The sequence below is a fragment of the Poeciliopsis prolifica genome, unplaced genomic scaffold, assembly GCF_027474105.1.
Source record: "Poeciliopsis prolifica strain line A6 unplaced genomic scaffold, Auburn_PproV2 SCAFFOLD004, whole genome shotgun sequence".
NCBI lineage: Eukaryota > Metazoa > Chordata > Actinopteri > Cyprinodontiformes > Poeciliidae > Poeciliopsis > Poeciliopsis prolifica.
Genome location: NW_026562379.1, coordinates 13,291,307 through 13,313,218, shown reverse-complemented (window position 1 = coordinate 13,313,218; position 21,912 = coordinate 13,291,307). Strand labels below are relative to the sequence as shown.

The window sequence follows — 21,912 nt, the reverse complement described above, 5'->3', positions numbered from 1 at the left end:
GCCCCTCTCCACCCCCTTCCTCTACCAACCCACAGGCCCCCATCCTCTTACATCCGCCCATGGCGTTGACTCTCACTGACATCATATTTGACTATTTCCCTTTTATTGTTTTTTTTTTGTTTTGTTTTGTTTTGTTTTTTAAATCGCTCTATGGAGAACAGAGTAAAATGAAACTCTGAAGTAGGTACAGAACTGTTTTATCGAGATCTACATTCATTTTGCATTCACAGTCTAACAACACTTTGCATACAAGCGATGTGAATTTTCATTGCAACAAACTGCATCCTTTGTCCTTTTAAGGGCAATGGGTGGTTGCTAAGAAAGCCAAGCCCCTTTGCACCAGACAGGCTTCTTCCTTTTAGTCAGAGCCTGAGATGTCAGCTCATTTCCATATCCCCCGCCCCCTCATTCTTCTATTGGCTGGTTCAACTCCTCCTCTGGCGATTTGACCAATGCTGCCTGTAATCCACGCCCCACTCTCTCCTCCTTTCCCGCGTCCTCTTCTTTACTGTCCCCGTCTTCTCCCAGACAGACCCTGCCCTTTCCTTTATGTCGCCCCGTCTGTGCGTTCTGTTGAGAATTGAGGAGACCTGACAATGGGAATCTTTCTCCACCGCCTGCAGTGCTGACCCTCCGGTTTCTCCTGCTCGGGAGTGTATGTGAGTACAATCCAATCTGGGCTTGTCATTTGTTTTTTGCGGGATGGCGTTTCTGCTTTGTCATCTTGTTTGGACTCCTCCATAATGCAATGACCAGGGAGGGAGGAAGCAGATGAATAATTGATTGGCCTTTCTCAAGCAGCTGCTGTGCACTGATAAATCACAGAGGGGCTCTTTATTTGTGGTAATGTGGCGTTCTTTCCTATAATATATGTTCTCTTGGTTATCTAACAGCGGGAATGCGTTGAAGGTTTTTATTTCAGCTGTGCATGCATAAAAAAATATTCTGCTGTGCTCTAATTCTTTGCTGCTTCCTCCAGCAGCCCACTCAGTTCTCCATTTTGGCTCTGAGCTGGCTGCCGGCTGGGCTCTGTGGCAGGTGGGCATCTCTGCTGCAGTCTGAGGGCTGGGCTCTGCAATCAGCCATACATGCGCTTTTGTTTCGAGGATTAGGGGCATCTTTGATTGCATGTCTGAGCTGAATTTGTATAGAGTTTTGCAGCTGGGAAGCTGGGGAGGCTCGTATAAATAAGTCAGCCCATGAGTACTTGTGCGATTGCACTGCAGCAACAGCTCTGAGAGGGAGGCATCAGTCTTGCACCTCTGGCCTCAACAGTGAGCTGATTAGAAATCATTATCACTTGATGTCGTTACTTCAATGAGAGTAGATTATAGAGGTGTTGAGATGATGTATTTACTTATTTTTTCCACCCCCCCCTTCCTCTCTGGTTGCATTCCCTGAGAGGTTACCAGACGGTCCTGGATGCTGCGCCAGAGGGCAGATGCTCAGCAGTTGTCCCCATGTCTGTGACAGGGATTGAGATTCCTCTTAGTTTTCATACTCAACTTGACGATCTTAAAAGGATTGATAGCAATGCATCGTCTGAAATGGATTTAAAATTTTATGTCCAGTTTGGCCAGATACAGGATGACATTTGAACCCAGATTTGATCATGTGGCAATAAAAAAGAAAGAACAATCATGGACTACTTACTGAGTAAATCCAAAAAACAAAAAACAAAAAAAAAAAAAAAACTTTCAGTCAGAAAATTGTTTCATAATATCTTTAAAACATGTTTTTTTTTCTTTTTTGATTATATATACTTTATAATGTAATGTAGAATTTCAGATTATTATCATCTTTTGTTCTTTGCAGAGTGACACGCAAACAAACACACATCAAAATTAGCAGGTTGATTGCAGGTAGATTGTGTGTTACGGTACAGCTGCAGTCAAAAAAATTATCCAATGTAGTTTTAAAGCAATGCAGCAGTAATATGAGTGCTGTGTGTCACAACAAAGGAGACAATACATAAATGTGTCTGTACAATGATTGCAGTAATATGAGTGGTGCTATTTTATGTTTTATAACATAACTTAGATTTGTCATTTTTTGAAAGTTAGTCATGGTTCTAAATATGTCACTTAGTATTTCTTGTAAGTGAGGAAAAGCCTTCTTTCAGGAAGTTCAGTGATGAGGGGTAGCAACAGGTGGGGGAGGGGCGCCGCTGTGTCACATTATGCTCTGTGATCAGAGAAAACACTGGTCACTCCAGCACTTTCTCTGCAATGTAATTAAATTACTTTTGAACCATGGTTGAGGATTTTAATAGCTTTGAGACACAACTGAGGACCTTTAAGATGCTCATTGTTTCTTATATAACTCATAAATCCTTGATTGAACTTCCTTGCAGTTTAACTGGACTTCATCCATCCATCAATGGATGGATGAATACAAACATCTATGTGCTTGTGTACATACATACACACGTGCACACACATATTGGGTTTTCCTTGCAAGAGCCAAGTCGCCATCTTGATTTCAATAAAATGAGTGTGTAACAACAAAGGAGACAATACATAAATGTGCCTGTGGATTTAACATTTAAAGGTAATCAAGTCAGAATTTAATGTTTTTATCCTGATGAAAATCAGTTTTGCCTGTCTAAATCATTTTAACATGCACTTATTTTATAGTAATTCTGTAATTTGTGGCAGCGTGAGTTAATTTAAAAATGACAACGCGCATTACAAAATATGCCAGAGTTAGTCTTACAGACTAGAATCAAGAATAATAAGGCTATGTAAAATGTGCCTCTCACTTTGGGTCAATAAATTTTAGCTTTGCCACACCATCCAGCAAACATATTTTCAGATAAATCTTTAATTTCTTCATCCCTGATTTTGAACATTCTATTATCATGCAGCCATTGAAGTCATTTATCCAAAAGTTTAAATTATATTTTCTTCCATTTCACACACTGATCCTCTATAATTGAATATTTTGGAAAGCAATTGTCATTTTGTTTCCACAGGACAAGATAATATGTTATAACCACTGAAATGTGACTCACAATCAGAGGACCCACAATAGTTCTGTATGAGGGTTGCAGTAACTGCTAATGGATTGATTGACCTTTTCTAGAGTCTTCGGTGCATGTTGTGCCTGCAGACGCTTGGCCAGCATGCCGCATTGTTTTCTGTCACTGTTTATAGTGGGGTAGCATGGAGTGATATTTGCCGATGTGAAGCTGTCACTTTGTCATATCTCCACTCAGAGGCTGTTACAATTTTTCAACCTTACAGCGAAGATTACTTAGAATGTAAAATTTAAAGTTAATATTTAGAATAAATGAGCAGCATTGAACTAATTTAAATGTATAACACATTCGATGTCCTCACAGCTAGTGAATAAAAACTCTGTGCTCAGTTTTTTCAAATTGATTTCTTTAAAAATAATTTGACAAAGAGAAGTCTATAGTTTTGCATAGTCTTGAGACCTTGACCTGTCACACCCAAGGTTGTTTTCTTCCATTTAATGAAAAACTAACATTCATACTGAAGTTCATGCTCATGGCCTTTCTGACAGAGACTGATGTATTCAGACAGATTCCTTCAGCTGGTGCAGCCAAGCGGAAGGAGCAGGGCTACTTAGTTTTTGTCCAAGTTACTGTGTGTTGTGTGGATAATGACTGATGAGTCATCATGGAGCTTTGGCACCCCTGATGCACTCTCAGCCATCTCTTTTTTTAAAAAAAAAAAAAGGAAGAAGAAGAAAAAAATGGTGGGCAACTCTCCAACGTCACCAACAATTCCTGTTCCCTGGATTGTTGTCGACATCACAAATGAAACAATGCAGTCATTATGCTGGAGCTGCGTTTAAATGAGGTTCCCTGTTTCTGGATTTACGGCTTGGTGAATACTTTGCTTTAAAACATTGGGATTTAAAGCTCAAACAAAATAGTTGGAGCATTACTGCTGACAAGGGACTTTAGGTAATATAGAGAGCACTTCCTGAGCTGCATTTCCCACTTTAATCTGCCTGACTAGCTGTGTAATGCACTACAGCCTTCTTTATACCTAGAAACTACCCAAGCAGACTGCAGGAACAATTACTGCATGAAGACATGGGAGCAAGTGGTTGAAACATAAACTGCAGTCTATTTTTAAACCCTCATCTTGACAGCATATCACAGAGGGCCAACACTTCTGATTTCAGGTCAGTGAGACTTTTGGCAAAGTTTGCTTGACCAGTACAAAGCTGACAGCTGAAACAAACTGTCCCAGGTTTTTATTCTGCTGTGCAACACAACAACAAGGATAAATATCCTTACCATTGTGCTCGTAGTCTCACACGGAAGTAGTAAATTGTTAAAATATTTATTAGGAATGCGAAAAAGATCAGAGTCCACCGATGTTAGTAATTTCTTTTACACATAAAACATAAAAGTGCCAGGCCCATAACTAAAAATTGGGTAGCTAGCCATCATTCTAGCTCTATCTTTCTAGCCAGCTATTCCCCATTCTTTATTATGACACATTACTACTCATTGAATGTAATTGTAGAAAACATATGGCTTCCATGGTTTTCTTACACACAAATTTATTTGACTTATGTCGGGTCTAGAAGAACACAATTACTTGTGAAAACTAAAAGAGAGCCACCATTCCTTCATACTGTTAATAGAATAGAGGCTGGTCAGGAAGCAGTTTTCAATGAAAGTACATAGATTTTATTGTATATTTCTCTATTTTAATGTTTGAAACTCTTTTTCACATCTACTACATACAGTCAGAGCCTTTCAAACACAGCTTTTCTTCTCTAAACACAGTATAGGCTACAACAATCTACACAATATACACTTACAACCTTGTTTTCATTTGTGATAGTTTTATGTGTTTTGCTTAATTCCATGCATCAAAATAACAAATGCATGTAACATCATGGTTTCTTTAATAGATGTAGTGTTGTTGGTGGTAATTGTAATTTTTGAATAAAAGTAATTTGGATGTTTTTATGAATTACCTCAATTGCAGTATGGTTTTCCTATCACATGGTGGTAATCTCAAAATAAGATAAATGCAATTAAAAATTAATTATTTACCTTTAAAAATGGCAGGCATGTTATGTAGTGTAGTATACAAAGGGATAAGGCTTGTTTTAGTTTTAGTAGTTGATGTACTACAGACAGTACATGTCCAACCTGACAAAACTGATCCAGCCACATTGGGCTGACCTCCCTGTTTTCTGTGATTATGGAATAATTTTTATAGAGCTGATAGAAACCTGTTTCAATAAAATTGTGTTAAGTACACAAACAATTTATTTCGCACACAAAACCACCCTAGATTCCAACTTTTGAGCGTATCTTTACTTCATCTGGTTTGAGGAGAACCATAGTGTGTTTAACATCTTCTTCCCAGTTTAAGCTGAATGAACTAAATGGTGTCATCTGTTTGTGTTAGACCCAGTAATCCAGATGGCAGACAGGACCTGACCCCTGCAGGAGGGCGTTAAGCCACTTAACTGTAAATACAGGGAGAGAGTGCCAAACAATACTTTAAATCCAAACAGCTGAATTGGCAAACATTTGCCTTCTGTGCATGCTAATAGAGCTCCTACATCAATTTGCATTTGAAGTAATGAAGTAGGTCTGTATACACATTTGTTGTCTATAAAACCAGGTTGCTAGTACTATGACTCTAGTTTTTTGTTTTGGTGTCCCTTTTGATATATCTGGAAATGCCATTAACTAGCTCTCTTAGAACAATGATTGTAAATGTAATCAATTGCACTGATTTTTAGTTTCACATTTTCTATTTAGCTTTTTTTTTAGTACACTGGGACCATCTAAGGCCTTCTGTCAGATAGAGACTGTTTTTAAAGAAAGATGATCTTTCTGTGGTGAGGCGAGTGGGAGGAACTGAGCCAAGAAGGGCTGCTGAGAGAACCGAGGAGCAGTGAAGGAAGGGAAGAGAAGGTGGGGGAGATGGTCGCAGTCGGTGGGGGGGGAGGGGAGGAGCCAGAAGGGCTTTGGCTCATCAAGCTTCCTCCTGATGTCACTGTCCATGCTGCAGGGAAAACAGCACAGGGAGGGTAGGTCTTCTAGGGGAGATAAGGAAAGGGGGGTCTTACAGGGTTGGGCGAGGTCTTGTTGTGTGGACAGTGAAAGGGACTCTGCTTCTAATCACTTGGGAAGCAGAAACAATCGAGTCTGTGTGCCTGAGAAAATCCTCCAGTTGCAAGATGTCTGTGGCCAAGATGAAGCCTTCTGATTCTGAGTGCATTTATATAACTGAGGGAAAAATATGGCAATGATGAAACATGAAGTATGAAGCGTAGCTGTGAGCAGAGCTGCTGCCATTGTTGGAGGCTCCTTTTGCCTTTGCTGCAGGGAGGAACAGCTGCATTTGAGGCCCGCTTGCTGGAGTGAGACAGGCTGCGCAGTTCACAGAGCTTCTCCCCGTCAACGCGGCAGACAGACAGGTGGTTCCTGAACTCAGCCTGCTTTGAGTCAGGGGAAGGAACTGAAAGGAATTTGGGGAGTTTTTTTTTTTTTTTTTAAACTTCCTTTTTTTTACTCTCAAAGAAAAAGATCGTATGCATTTGATGGAAAAGTGTACCAAGCTTGAACTTTCTGCTTGGATATGAGCCAAATGAAATATTCAGGGATGTCAAGTAAACAATCGTCAACTTAAATTTGACCAAGAAATCAGATTGAAACTAATATGGAGTGAGGTCATGGATTCACACTCATCCTGTTGCACCGCAGTAAGCAGGATGGGCTTGTTCTATTCATTTCCTTTAACGCTGCAGTTTTTACCTCATTTCATTTTTGCATTGTGTGCAATGTCACACATGACTTCTTGGACTTTAAATCTGGAAACCTGTTATATTTTAGTTGCCATGCATGAAGACTCTGCTTCTCAGTAACGCATTTAGCCAATTGAACTGGATCTTCACTATCATTCAGGTCCATATCTGACATCGATCCTAGTGACCGAGCTCATAAACCTCAGAGAAAGTGGTTGGCACATGATGATAATGGAAAAGAGAGATTAATAAAAAATATTAATAAAGACTTTTTGGTGATATTCTTACAATGTCATATTTTTTTTACATTCTCTACCATTAACTTATTTTTTGTCAGATGGAGAAATTTCATGTTTTATTTTTAGTAATACAAGTAACAACAAAATATCATTTGGGTCTAGTTTTCATTTATAATGTTCTTGCATTAAGTCAACCATGATCATTTTATAATGGATAGTTCATTCTAATATTGACATTACTTGTATTTGTTCAGATGAGTTTAATCCTTATGGTTTCTTATGTATTAGGACATTTTGAGTTTGATTAAAAAAAATTGGATAGTGTGGGAACTAAAAAAGCTAAAACTGCTTGTTGTTCTTTTGTTTTTTTTAAATGTTTTTGGTCATCTTGAGTATTTCTATGAGTAAAGATCAGGAGTGGGACAATTACCAAACTGTTCTTCTTTCATTAGTCTAATAAAGTGAGACGTGTCCTACTAATATTAAAGAAAAACAGAGGATGGGGGGAGGAAGTAGTTCCTGATTTCCATTTTTCTTCGCTTTTTCTCTCAAACTTGTGACCTGAAATCTGATTCAGATGTGAATATAGATTGATGCTTTCATAACTGTTCTCACTGGTGTCCACGATACAGCAGTATGTTTTCAGATTGGATTTAATCCCTTGTGATGCTTGTGTACAACATGACAGATGTACTACACATCATAGACATGCAGAGTTAATCTGTGCTTGGCCCAGTGATACGGTTTCATCCGAGCAGAGACCTAGCGTGACATCCTCTTATCTGAACTTCATATAAATAATAAAACTGGCACAGCATATGGCAAATTATTACCAGGAATCAAACATGAGATGCATTGTAACAATTTTACATAACATATTTGTGCAGACCAGTATGAAGTCATTGTTGTGCTCTGTGGTTTAAATCACATGCATTTTTTTATGCTTTCGATTTTTTTGAATTTTTCACATTGCTAGTCAAATGACCTTTTGACTGAAAGTCTTAAATGTCTGTCGGTTTGTTCAGAGAGGAGGAGCATACAGTGCCAGCTGGTACAGTATTTAAGGGAGGATTTATAATCCCAGCATAACCATGAGTCACTTCCTCATCGGTTTGTTGAAGCAAGCACTCCCTCCTCACCCAGTATGAATGTTTCCTCACGGTTTTTCTTAACATTTCCTCTGTTTCTTCCTCTGTGTATGCAGGTTAAGTGGTTTCCCCTCAGCCCCTCCACCTTTGAATGTCACTCATCATGGCTAAGCGTGAGACCGGCAGCACCAGTCCCGTTGTCAGGCAGATAGACAAGCAGTTCTTGGTCTGCAGCATCTGTTTGGATCGGTATCACAACCCCAAGGTTCTGCCTTGCCTGCATACGTTCTGTGAGAAGTAAGATCTCTGTCACCCAGATACGATTTTACCTTTATGTTGTAGTGACTGGTAAACTGTGATTAATATGACAGCAGGAACATTTTATATTCAAGGATCCTTTTCTTCTTTTCTTCCATCTTTCTGTCTCTGATTTTTGTTTTTTGCTTTTTCCAATGTCCTTTTTCTTTTCCTTCCTTCTGTCCTTCCTTGTTTAACTTTTTCCTTTGTTTCTTTCTTGTTTTTGTTTTCTTTTTTGTCCTCCTTCTTACCTTGCTTTTGTGCTTCTTTCTCCTACTTTTCTCCCTTCTTTCCTTTTTAAATTTTCTTCTTTGTATCCTTCTTTCTTTTCTTCCCTCTTTCATTGATATTGCCCCTACCTTTTTTCTGATTTATTTTTTTCCAATGTTCTTCCTCTTTTCCTTCATTCTTTCGTACCTTTCCGTCCCTTTTTTCTAAATTTATTTTGTTTGCATCCTGCTTTTGCCTACCATCTTTTCTTCCTCTGCCTTTCCTTCCTTTTCACATTTTTCTTTTTCTGTTGTTAGTTTCTTACCTGTGTCTTTACCTTACTTGTTGCCCTACCTTCTTATATTTGTGTCCTTCTGTTTTCCCATGCTTTCTCTCCTCCTTTATGCTTTTCCTTCCAGTCTGTCTTTTGCAGAATATTTAAAACCTGTTGTTCACAGTGAACAGTTTTTGTCATTGAAGATTAACAGATAAAACTTTGTTCTCTAGATGACTATCTTATGGCTTATTGCTGAGCTTCTGAGATTAGTAAAAACAATAGTAACAATGATTCATGTCTGAGTGTCCCTCCTGTCTTTGTTTTTCTTGTAGATGTCTACAGAACTACATCCCTCCCCAGTCTTTGACACTGTCCTGTCCAGTATGCAGACAGACGTCTATCTTACCAGAGAAGGGCGTGGCGGCCCTTCAGAACAACTTCTTCATCACAAACCTAATGGAAGTGTTACAGCGAGACACAGAATGCAGTCGAGCCGAGGCGTGTAACGTACTGGAGTCAGTCAACGCAGCCTCGACCTGTCAACCCCTTTCTTGTCCCAACCATGAAGGAAAGGTAAACCCCAATAAAAATGACCAAAACAGAACTTTTCCACTTTTGTAAAATTGGCTTTGAGGAACTTGTTGCTATTTTGTCTATTGCTCCCCCTGTAGGTAATGGAGTTTTACTGTGAATCATGTGAGACAGCCATGTGTCTGGAGTGCACAGAGGGGGAACACAGGGAACATGTGACCGTTCCTCTGAGGGATGTGCTGGAGCAGCATAAGTCGGTTCTTAAAAATCAGTTGGACACTGTGCGCAACAGGTAGGATTTTAAGAGATTTGATATATCACAAGTTAAAGATTTACTTCAGAATTAAGAAATACTTTGTCAGAAAATGTTTAACTTGTGCTCACCTTTTTTTTCTGGAAGATTACCTCAGCTGACCGCTGCCATCGGGCTGGTCAGCGACATCTCCAAGCAGCTAACGGAGAGGAAAAACGAGGCAGTCACTGATATCAGTAATACTTTTGACGATCTTGAGAAGGCATTGCACCAACGCAAGACTGCTCTCATTACAGAGGTGGAAAACATCTGCAGCACCAAGCAGAAGGTCAGAGAGCTATGATTAGTGTGATTTGCGTCAAGCCAGAAGACAGATATGTTGTAATTTTAAGCACATTAACTCAAGAAATACGTGCCCTACTACAGCATTTTTCAGAAGTTTTCGCACCACTTGATTTTTTTTTCCTGATTTTGTCACATTAGCAACATTGGGGTATTTTGGGACGAATTTATAGTTGCACAGAATTGCTAAGTAGAACGAAAAAGAGCTAAGTAAACGTCTAAAGAGTCTCATTCAGCTGCCAAGAGTCTGTCATACTTTTTCAAGCTGAAAGTTTTGCTCATTTTTTTTTTTTGCAACATAGCTCAGTTGGATTAAATTGAACATGGGTTCAGGAGTTTATGTCTTAGAATCTCATTTATTCTGATCAGCTTTCTTTTAGACATTCTTGCATAAAGAAAATCTTTATGGGTTGCACAAGAAATGGCCGTCCCTCAACCTGAGCTATATACCTCCACAGCTCCTACATAGTTACCACATTATTCTTGTATGTTTGTCTACTTAGCTGTTTTCTTACCTGGCGTGCCAGTTTAGATTTACCATAATTGGTTTTTATTTGGGGGTATTGGATAGAAGAAGGCTGAATATGCCATATTTTTCAAATGTTTCTTATATGTAAAAATGCATGCATCATTTTAAAATTTTAAAATATCTTCTGCTTTGTGTTGATTCTATCCAGTCACGTCCTTACTCCTTAGATTACTCATTATGAAAAAAAGGATCTAACACATTACTAAAAATACATCTGATCTGATGTCACAGCACAGCACACTCAAGCTGACAAAGCAAGTTTCACTAGGTGGTGCAAAACCAGGCAGATGTGATTCAAAGGGCAGGAGGTCTCCCACCACCAGTATAGTAGAGAAAATGTTACCTTTAAAACCCTGGTTGTCATTTCTGTGTTGAGGTGACAAAGATTGGCAGCTACTAAAAGCAACTAATAAAGTAATGTATAATTTTACACTGTTGCTTTTAAAACCAAGTAATCATTAAAGATATTTTTAAGCAGTAATAAGAAATCAAGGTAACTAGAAAATCACTGTTTAATTTGTTTTTTTCTAAGATAAAATCCCATCGAAATCAATTGAAGTTGGTAGTTTGAAAACATATCCTGGGCACTGTATGGGCTTATGTGTTAAAATGTGTCCATGTGGATTCATCTTTAGGTGCTTCAAACCCAGCTGACGTCTTTGCTTCAGGGCAAAGAGAACATTGAGAGCAGCTGCAGCTTCACAGAACATGCTCTTAGCCATGGCAGCGCCACCGAGATCCTTCTGGTTCAGAAGCAAATGGGCGAGCGGGTCAGCGCTCTGGCGAGACACAGCTTCCCTGAGCATCCTCATGAAAATGGACATCTGGAATGCCAGGTAGAGACGGACGGACTGAGACGTTCTATTCAGAACCTGGGGGTCCTCATCACAACGGGGGCCGTGGGCCATACAAGCGTCGCCACTGGCGAAGGCTTGCGACACGCAGTAGTCGGCCAGCACACCACCATTACGGTCACGACCAAAGACAAGGATGGAGAACTGGTGAAATCTGGGAATGCTGTTCTGAAGGCAGAAATAGTTTCTGCAGATGGAGTTTGCACTGAAGCTGAGGTGGTGGACAACAAAAATGGCACCTACGAGGTTGGGTATTCCCTCCGCTCTGAGGGAGAATTCACCTTCTCTCTGCTGCTATATGAACAGCCTGTGAGGGGGAGTCCGTTCCGCCTCCGGGCCGTCAAACCGTCAGATGTCCTGCAGTCGCCAGAGGATGTGAAGAGAAGAGTGAAGTCCCCGAGCGGAGGAGGGGGCCATGTCCGTCAGAAGGCTGTACGCAGGCCCTCCAGCATGTATAGCACCACCAAGAAAAAGGAGAACCCGATAGAGGATGAGCTGATCTACAGAGTTGGTGGGTGGAAAATGGTTAGCTCTGTTGTTGCATGATGGTTTACACATATGAACATATTTGTGTAATCTGAGCATCATCCAGCTGAATGGAAATGTACAGCTTGAAGTGTGCATAAATAACCCAAGGTTTTGTTCTCATGGCAGGGACAAGAGGGCGCGACAAAGGAGAGTTCACAAATCTTCAGGGCATCTCAGCCTCCAGTAATGGCCGCATCGTGGTGGCAGACAGCAACAACCAGTGCATACAGGTCATTCTTTACTGTAATCCTGAAATAGTTATGCTGCGCTCCTACCCCCAGTTACAACTTGTGAAGCGAACTTCACGTTTTATTGTGGCCGGTGCTCACTCCAACATCCTCCACATCATTCTCTATGTCTGCATATCCTTAAAAAGTCTTAAATCTATGCATTTAAAAGTAAGACTTTGAAATGTCTGAAATATTTGGCTTTACATATATTAATTCTAAGTCTCAAAATTTGTTGTTGAGAAGTTCTCTCATATTCTGTCTTTAGTTGCATTTTTGTTTTTTCTTGCGAGACTTTCTGTCAAAAAAACAGAAAAAAATTGTGCACAGACATCATTGCGTTTTATGACAGAAGATAGACGCTAGGTGCTAACCTTGCTAGTGAGCTAGCTTGCTTTTTTGTGTCGATCTTCAGTAAATTTATTGTCGGTTGGCATGATGACGTTCGTCTTCGCCACTGACTCACTTTTGTCTCCAACCCCTGCAGTCCCTGCAGAAACCCTGAGTTATATTTTTATTCGTCTAGGTATTCTCCAATGATGGCCAGTTTAAAATGAGGTTCGGCGTGCGAGGTCGATCTCCGGGACAACTGCAACGTCCCACGGGAGTAACGGTGGACATGAACGGAGACATAATAGTGGCCGACTATGACAACAGATGGATTAGCATTTTCTCCTCGGACGGGAAGTTTAAGGTGAGCAGTGTTTGATAGCCATATTTCTTTTTAATTTTTATCCACTTGAGTGAATAATACAAGTGAAGTGATAAAAATATTTCTTTGACTCACCCATCCGCAGAGTAAAATCGGTGCTGGGAGATTGATGGGACCTAAAGGTGTGGCTGTGGATAAAAATGGACACATAATCGCTGTTGATAACAAAGCCTGCTGTGTTTTCATCTTCCAATCAAATGGGAAGCTGGTGACAAAGTTTGGAGCCAGAGGAACCTCAGAGCGACACTTTGCAGGTATTTTCTGCTGTTATATGCAAAGTGTGACTGTTTAAAAATGACTGCAGGAGGAAATGCACTTCAAATGGTGCTGCATGATATGGGCCAGATTTACGCATGTCTATAAAGTTTCATATTAAAAGTGCCTAAGTGATCAGCATGCTGCTGTTTAAGATTGGAGTCTAAATAGATTTCTGCGTGTTTAATTTTTAAACTAAATATCAACATTCTGCTTATACATCTTGAAGTTTTCAAAATTTGCCTGAGTACAGCTTCTAACTACTACTTTTTATTGGGATTTTATGTGAAAGACAAACACAAAGTAGCTTAGAATTGTGGAGTAGAAGAAAAATGTATTCATGGTTGTTTGTATTCTATGTAAAATCAAATTCAACCCTTAAAACTCAACTAAGTAAAATCCATAAAACATAAAAAATTCAGAAAAAAGGCTTGAGACCTGGGACAAATGTTTTCCTCCCCACACGACAACAACACTAACCAAACAGAATAAGAATGGATTTATCCTTATTGAACCAATCTGTGGCAAAACTTGAAAACTGATTTTCCCAGGTGGATTTTCATCAAGCCTATAGACAAATTGGCAAAAAAGTTGGTCTCTATTTGAGATGTACTCTTAAAGACATGCAGTTGTAATTTTTTTTCTTTCCACCTTGTAAAATCCACTGCTTTGTGTTGACCTATCACATAAAATCCCAAACAACTATATTGAAAAGTTCAAGTTGTATAAATAATTTAGTAAGTCCTATGCTTTCTGTTTTCCTAACTCATAACCGATCCAGTAAGAGGCATACATTTCAAAGGTACTAAAGCATGTATGCTGCGTTTGTGCCTTGCTGAGACGCTGGGAAGATAACTATTGGGCATTTCAAGATGACACATGTTCTTTAAATTTCCTTTCTCACTTCTTTTTTTCCTTTTAGAGAAAAGTGGTGCAAACATTGCACTGGAATCAAAGCTTAGTAAATCTGGCCCTCTTTTCAGTAAGTAATGAATTCCACATCAGTCTGAACTGCAAAAAACCCAAACTTCTAAATGTTCATTCATCAGCTCTGTCACGTCACATCTTTTTTCTGTTTCACACCATCCGCTGTCTTTGAGATGACTCTCTTCTTTGTGTTTTACAAAGTCTGTGGAACTTCCTCTTGTGTGTTGTTCGTCAGGTGACTCATAGTTATTCTTTCCCCTTTTTGTCTGCTGTACTGTTTTCAGGTCCTCACTTTGTGGCTGTTAACAACAAAAATGAGATTGTGGTAACAGACTTTCACAACCACTCAGTCAAGGTAAGGCGCTCTTATGTCAGAATGGTAGATGCCACACAAAATCAAATCAAATTTTATTTGTATAGCACATTTCAGCAGCAAGACATTTCAAACCTCACCTAAAACTTAAAAGTTGACATTGAGTCTGTGAACATGCATAAAAAATAAAAACAATTCTGTGTCCACGTTGGACTGAATAAATAACATGACAGATGCATATTTCAGAAAATTTTTTTTTTTGTAGAGCTTCTCTTACACACACAATTATTGCTGCCTGTTTGATCCCTCTTATCAGAAATGAAAATAAAAAAAAAAACTAATTGAAATGGGTTATTTTTCCAGAATGCAAACAGCTTTTTAGGATAGTTCAAAAATTATGAAAGGGGTGCAGGGGTTTTTCTGTTTTTGTATTCAAGTTGTACTTTATAAAAACATTAGTCAAGCAGTTACCTAACTTGAATGGTTGGACTCTTTTAAATTATGTTTGTATCTTTCTGAATTTGTCTTATGTATGCATATTTCCTTTGATTAAAAAAAACACAGATTCTCTTTTCTTCTTCTTCTCCACGTTTAATCCTGCTGTCAGGTGTACAATGCTGATGGGGAGTTCCTGTTCAAATTTGGCTCCCATGGTGAGGGGAACGGCCAGTTCAACGCTCCAACGGGCGTGGCTGTTGATGCCAATGGAAACATCATTGTTGCAGACTGGGGCAACAGTCGCATCCAGGTTTGCTTCAGAATACAAACTGTAAAATCAAAAAGGGGAAATGATGTCAGTTGAATATTTGTTTTAAGGGCGGTCTCTTTGCTGTAGGTGTTTGACAGCTCAGGGTCTTTCCTCTCCTACATCAACACGTCGGCTGACCCGCTGTACGGCCCTCAGGGCTTGGCCCTAACATCCGACGGCCATGTGGCGGTGGCGGACTCCGGGAACCACTGCTTTAAAGTCTACCGCTACCTGCAGTAGAGACCCGAGACGGCCATTTCTTCTACTGGGAGCACTGACAACACAACAAATGGAATCCACAGGATGCAATGGTATTTCCAGTACAGCCTTTTGATGTGCACATCAGCATATTTCTCAGATATAACCCTCAACTTGTTTCACCTTTTACGATGTGTATTGAAGGTTGATTCTCCTTTTTATTCAAGCTCAGTAATGTAGCATCCTCGGGACAAATGGTCACACAAATCTATGGATGTGCATTGCTGTGTGATATTATTCAACCAGGCTGTCAGTAACACTTTAAGATATAGACTGAAATATTTAATCAGCTCAAACCTTTCGGGATGCATGAAATTTCTTTCTTTTTTTCCCCCCTCAGTTTCTAGGCAACGGGATAGTGCACATTAGCTGTTTTTACCTTAAAAAGCTTACAGTGAAGTGAACGATGCTCTGCTTCTTTAGCAATGGAATGAAATATAAACATTTCTCATTTACCACCATCTATCATGAATACCACCATCTGTGCATTGGTTTTGCTGTATGTACTGTATATACTGTACATGAATGTACATTGTGTATATTAAATCACTCTGTATGTAAGTGCTGTTTGATTTTGAAACATGCAGGATTTTTGCCTTTTCAGAGCGCAGTAAACAATGAAGGATTCTCTGACTTTTTACACGTGCGGCAGCTGTTGAAGGAGCTTTCGAACCGCATCCACAGCACATGCATTAGAGATGAGTGTCATATAAATGTTTATTTAAGCAGCACAATTGTTTTTGTTTTTTGTTCGTTTCTAGCTGTTTTAAAGGGGAAACTGATGTAAAATGCTAATTTATTTTCTATTAGTCCTGTCTTTACAGATTATTTTTCTAATTTTTTCTTTTTTTTTTTTGTTTGTTTATTTTTTTCTTAAATGTTTAATGGAGATTTTTCACTTGAAGCAGAATTCACAGGTCCAAAATTTGTGCAGATGTGCCACTTATTTCTGTGGCGAATTTGCTTTGAAATAAATCCACATTCAGTGTTTGAATTTAAATTATGTCCTTTAATAAGCTAGTTAATACCTTTTAATTGAGCAGTGCTATCTGGCAATAACACTGCACAAATCTCAGGAGAGCCCTCAAAGTTTATACAAATGTTAGTGAGACATTAAGATTTTTTTTTTTTATGTTTTATGCACAAAAATGTCAATTTGGCCAACTAAAATGACTTAAATTTGAGAAATGGGATCTGAATTCTGTTTTAAGATGTTTACATATTTGTGATTTCATAAAAAATGATTTATGTGTATTGCTGTTTAGTAGATGGATTGGCTAGTGAACACATCAATGCTTAAGACTTCACTCAGAATGATGATTTTATAAGCTACCTGTCTTCTGCTCTAGTTCCTTCCTTCATGATGCCAAACACAAATTCAAAAGTAAAGAGTTGTGGCTCAGGGTGTAGCTTCCAGTGCTCCCCCTGTTGTTCATTTGTTGTAATGCCAGATGTACTGCAGCAGAGAGGAAGGAGGTAGTCAAGACAGGCTCCTGGTTCCACTCAGTTATCCACAGCGCTATTCATCATCCAAGCACTGACTTTTTGGTGCTTTCTGAGTTCAAATATTACTAGTTTAATGTTTATTATTTTTTTCTTTTTTAATAATCTTAACCTGTTTAAACTGTTGCCAAACAGAAGCAGTGACGTCTTTTTAGAGTCGAATGCTCGCCTTTTTAACTTTTTTTTTTTTTAAATGTGTTTCAGGTTTTTCACCTTAACCATATTTTTGTTTTCTCTTTGAATATGCACTGGTAATAAAAGCACATGGTTTACTGAACAACAGTAATGAATGTGACTGTTTGTTTTGCCTTTAGAACAATAAACTTATTCCTTACTGTACTGAAGTTTAAAGGTGCAATAAATCCAAATGGCAAAAGATAAATATATATTTTTTCATAATTTGTAATAAGAATGTACTATAAAATATAAACACTTCTGGGTGAGGTTCCTTTTGCATGAATAGTAATGCAGATGTGATGAGCATTCTGACACTGCTGGGGTGTTTCTCATCTCCTTCACAATATCCAACAGTATTTTGATCATATTGCAATTTCCTCCCAAAATTATGAGTTGCCCAACCCCTTTTGTACCAGTTCTATCTTCCACTAAACTTACTATAGCTATGCTTAGCTGCAACACTAAGAAAAGTCAGTTTCTTTAGTAATTACCTTTGATGTGAAAGTATCAAAGGTAAAACAGTTAAAACTGTTGTAACCCAACTTTTTCAATGATATTCAAGTTTTTTTTATTACTAGTTTGATAACTGCTTTTCTTTGTTATGTTCCCCCTGCCCCACTGTATGACTTAGCAAGCATGCCAATATTTTACTATAATTGCAACCCATAAATTTCAAAGATTTTTCTTGGAAAATTATTTTATTTTGCAGACCATGTAGAACTTGAGGTCTATGTTACAAATTCTTACAGCAATTACAGTATGTCTTTATTTTTTTTTTAAACAATAACCATTCCCAAAACTTCCAAAGAGTACATTTAAATGTAAAGTACAGGATATGTATATACATAAATACAAATAACTCTCTGAATGCACTCAAAGCACGTTAAAAACAAGACAGAGTTAAATGTAAAGTTGCAAACTGTTTGTGAAACAATACTATGAAAAAAGGCTTGACAGTGACATTTAATAAATGCATTAGATTAAATGTTGCATAGAACTGTTTTTAATCTAAAAATAAACTGCAAACATTTATAAGATACATAATGAAGTGCGCGTTTAAACAAGATGAAGGGGAAATCGGCTTTGTGGCAGTCAGGTGCCTGGATATGAGGAAGAGCAAAGATAAAGTTTCAACTCAGTAAACTGTTTCAATAAAAACAGGGCACATTAATATTTAATATTCTCAAAAAGAAGACAACAAAAGGCATGAATGATTCATGCCTATACATAATGCATTGAAAATAACTTAACATATTTAATAGTAGAAAATCATATTTTAAGGTGAACAACAGTGTTTGAAGGAAAACATTTAACTCCCTTTGTGTGACATATGATAAAAAATAACTAAACAGCACAGCTGACACAAAAATTTAGTGTCACAGTAATCGCCACAAAACTCCACCAGTCAACACAAACGAAGTGTGTACAAGTTCTTTCAAGTGTGTAAAATGGTTCCTCTTTAAAAATGTTGATTTGAACCTTGTGAATAAAATATACACTGCAGACCAGCTGTCTTAAAATCTGCTGTAATACCAAAAGAAATGCTCTTCTTTGATTTAGTGCCTTATATTAATTGTAAATCCAGATTTGCTTTAAAACGGTGTTTCAACAGCAAAATATCAAGGGAATGCAAACAGTTAACTATGGATAAGTACTGGGATATACAGTGTGACGACAGGCGGTGGAAAATACAGCAGATTAGACATTTTTGTCAAAGACAAAATAAGTGGTCAGACTGCTTCAAATACAAAACTTAAATGTCACAGAAACACAGAAATGTCCATTAAATTTTTTTTTTAAATTTAAATGTATGTTTTGCTGATAATGCTGAAGAAACACTTTACGTCATAAAATCTCAAAGTCTTGGGAACGACTTAGGCACACTCTGAATCTAAAGACAACTCTTTCTTGATAAAAGATTTTTTTTTCAGTGTAAGCAAGCCAGTTTGTACAAAGTCCTTTTACAATAACGTCTGCGTAATATTCAACTTCTCTTGACCTCCTCAGCAAAACAGCCAAAGCTATTCAACATAGGGGGGATCTTCTGTAGCACCTTTGGAAACAAAATACCTTTTTTGGATCAATTGGCTTTATTGCCAATCAATAACAGCAAGTGAGTGCTGACAACTTGACAAATACTTTGAGACAGCGACTAATTATGTCCATCACCTACTTAATGCTCGGTCCACTTCCAGTCTGTGGAAGTGAAGAAATATTTCAAGTCATTTTTTGAATAATATCAAAGCTTTTGTTTATGTTGATTCATGTGAAATCTTACATTTTTCAGCTAACTGTGAGGCACTTTCAAAACAAAAATGAACTACATCTGTCAATCATTGGCATGTTAGACCTCAGAACTGTCACTGTTGCTGAGGCTTTGAGTAATCATGGGTTCTGTACTGGTGGAGCTCCTGGGTACTTCTTTCTTCTCCTGCTTAGACCGCACCAGTAAGACCACTACAATAATGAGAAGCACAGTGAGGAGCAATCCAACAAAGACCCCAATGATTAACACAAGCCTATCGTCACTGTCTCTCTGGTTGAGCTCCTGGGGGATGATTCCTTTGGTGAAGATCTCATTCTCTGGACTCATCTTCTGCTGGCTGCTACGGTCCAGTGAGATGTGCAAGATGTTGGTACCACGGTTGTTTTCCACGCCAAACCCGTCAACTATGTCAGGCTCATCGCTGGAAGACCTTCTGGTGCGATGGTGACCCTTCAGCAGGCGATCTGAATGCTGGCTGATCGCGTGATATTCCAAGCTTCTCTTCCCTATCCCCCGATTCGCATTGTCCCGGGAACGGACTGTGTAGATTGTGTGAATGTACCACTCTCTCCCTGCAGCCACCTGACAAAAGCAAAAAGATAAAAAGTATTCAAATGTTCATTCATTTATGGATCTACATGAATAGGTTTAAACAATTACAGAATTTCTCATACAAAATATTGTTGCATCTCCCCCTTGTGGGCATTAAAATACATATTTTAGATACAATTTGGGGAAAATGAATTGAGTCTGACTCCAAAATGTACTTAATCAAGTTTGTCCATAAATCCTTTGCTAAATATCTCAACATAGCATAAGAAAAATAAACATCTCAGTCCATTGTAAAAGAAAAACTCTAAACTCCTAGCAAGTATCACACTATACATCAATCCATTCATTTTATGGAAACTGTCAGAAATTCAATGTGCACATTTTTATTCACACTTAAAGACAAAAAGGAAAGTGCAAAAAGCACTAAAGACACAACAAGAATAAGTCTGAGAAATGATAGAAATTTCCACAGCTGTTTCTAATCCCCTGATGAACACACCTGCAGTCAATGTCATTCGCCACCATCACGTCTATATATAAGCTTACTTTTTTCCTTTTTCTTTTTTTTTTTGCTGTTCTTCCTTGTTGCTCCTGGTACTAAGCCTGCACTCCATGTCCTCTTCTCTTTGTGCAAGCTGTAACTGAATCTTCACTATGCTCTGCTCAAATTCCTGACTTTATTTTGGCTTCAGACCTACATGAGTAACTTTCTGGCCCAACTTCTCAAAAACCTAAACAGCCATAAAAAGTTTTTCAATTTGAAAAACATTTAACTTTTTTTTAACACTTAACACTTTACTTTCAACATGTTTTCTTTCTTATTGTCACGCTAACCCATTAATACAAAATACTCACAATAAAGTCCCAAAATGCTACAACACTAAAGAAAAAGGAAAGATTAAGAGCACGCTATGCTTACCTCAAACCAAAAATATCTGTCTCAATTAATCTTTTTAATGAAATGCTCTTATTTCTGAAATTAAACTCCATTCCACTAAATAAAGTTAGTGGAATGTAAATCCATACGGTTTTAAATAAAAATATTATCAAATAATGCAAGTGTGGTTTCTCAAGGCTACAGTCTGTTCAATATGCTCTCCCTAGCTCATAATATAGAGTATTACAATGTTTTTAACGTTTTCAACAGTATTTGTAACTTTTTGTAAAGCCCTTGTATATCAACGTTGCTATAGAAACAAATGTTTCCTCGTCTCGCCATGTTATAGGGTTTGATATTTACCTATGAAAATTGTTACAGAAGAATCCAGTGAACTCTACTGCTTTATTATAGACTTCTGCAAATACATATATTTAATTTGCCATTTATCTAGTTAATTTAAACAATATGATGTGATTTTCACATGAACATGGTCCATAAATTGTGCAGTTAAGTCAAAGCAGAGGAGCATTCAGGCTGCTGCAGAACACCTTCCAACTGTGAACCAAATGATCCTTTTTCCTTCTAATAAGCCAAGAAAAACCGATTCGGTGGCTAGAAGAAGAAGCAATGTAGACATAATGAAAGGCTGAAACTTTGAGTCATACTTGACTGTGCTGTTCAAGACCATTAGAAGCCAGAATTATATTCTTGGAACTGGAAACTTTTAAGTGGAAACAGTGAATCTTTTTTTTTCTTATAGCTTGTTAAAAGAAAAATGTGGAAAAAAAAAATCTTATAATCACTTTCTGTGACTCTTATCTATTTTTATTCTTTATGTATTAGTTCTTAGACAGGGGCAATGTTGTGATTATACCAGTTTTAATGGAAATTGTAAGGCTGAATTAGGCAACCAAATAAAATGCTGATAAAATACTCGCAGGATTTTTTAAAGGATGAACACTGACCTGAAAGAGAGCTGCAGAATCCATTCTGAAACCATCTGCTCCAGACTGTCTGACCAGAACCAAAGCACCAGGGTCATCCACTGCCAGGAAAGCATTAAAGGCAACATTGCCAAAGGAATGGGCCTGGGTCTCTGGCTGGGCCTTGTCCTATAGAGATAAATTCATGAAATGAACACCAAGGTGCCAATGGCCACACAACACACATCTTGATATGGGGGGTTGTTATCT

The 21,912-nt window shown here is 38.2% G+C and overlaps 2 protein-coding genes across 3 annotated transcripts in view; one reads left to right on the top strand and one right to left on the bottom strand.

Moving 5' to 3' along the window:
- The first annotated feature begins 527 nt into the window (after positions 1–527).
- On the top strand, positions 528–17,183 carry LOC129358939 (tripartite motif-containing protein 3-like). Of its 2 annotated transcripts, XM_055028214.1 has the most exons (13): positions 528–659; positions 8,197–8,377; positions 9,197–9,437; positions 9,536–9,687; positions 9,796–9,976; positions 11,155–11,884; positions 12,028–12,131; positions 12,655–12,822; positions 12,926–13,094; positions 14,018–14,077; positions 14,307–14,377; positions 14,943–15,083; positions 15,171–17,183. In XM_055028214.1, exons 2-13 carry the CDS (start codon positions 8,232–8,234, stop codon positions 15,321–15,323), a joined length of 2,316 nt encoding a protein of 771 aa, XP_054884189.1. In that variant the 5' UTR covers positions 528–659; positions 8,197–8,231; the 3' UTR covers positions 15,324–17,183. The 2 variants fall into 2 exon arrangements, with proteins under 2 accessions (XP_054884189.1, XP_054884190.1); XM_055028215.1 differs by lacking the exon at positions 14,018–14,077.
- Positions 17,184–17,681: 498 nt separating this feature from the next.
- Positions 17,682–21,912, bottom strand: part of frem2b (FRAS1 related extracellular matrix 2b) — a 59,713-nt gene continuing 55,482 nt past the window's right edge. Inside the window, exons 23-24 of the mRNA XM_055028182.1 lie at positions 21,685–21,831; positions 17,682–19,869 (exon numbers count right to left, since the gene is read on the bottom strand). Of these exons, the coding sequence (XP_054884157.1) occupies positions 19,366–19,869; positions 21,685–21,831 (651 nt within the window). The 3' untranslated portion in view covers positions 17,682–19,365. The remainder of the gene's footprint in view (positions 19,870–21,684; positions 21,832–21,912) is intronic.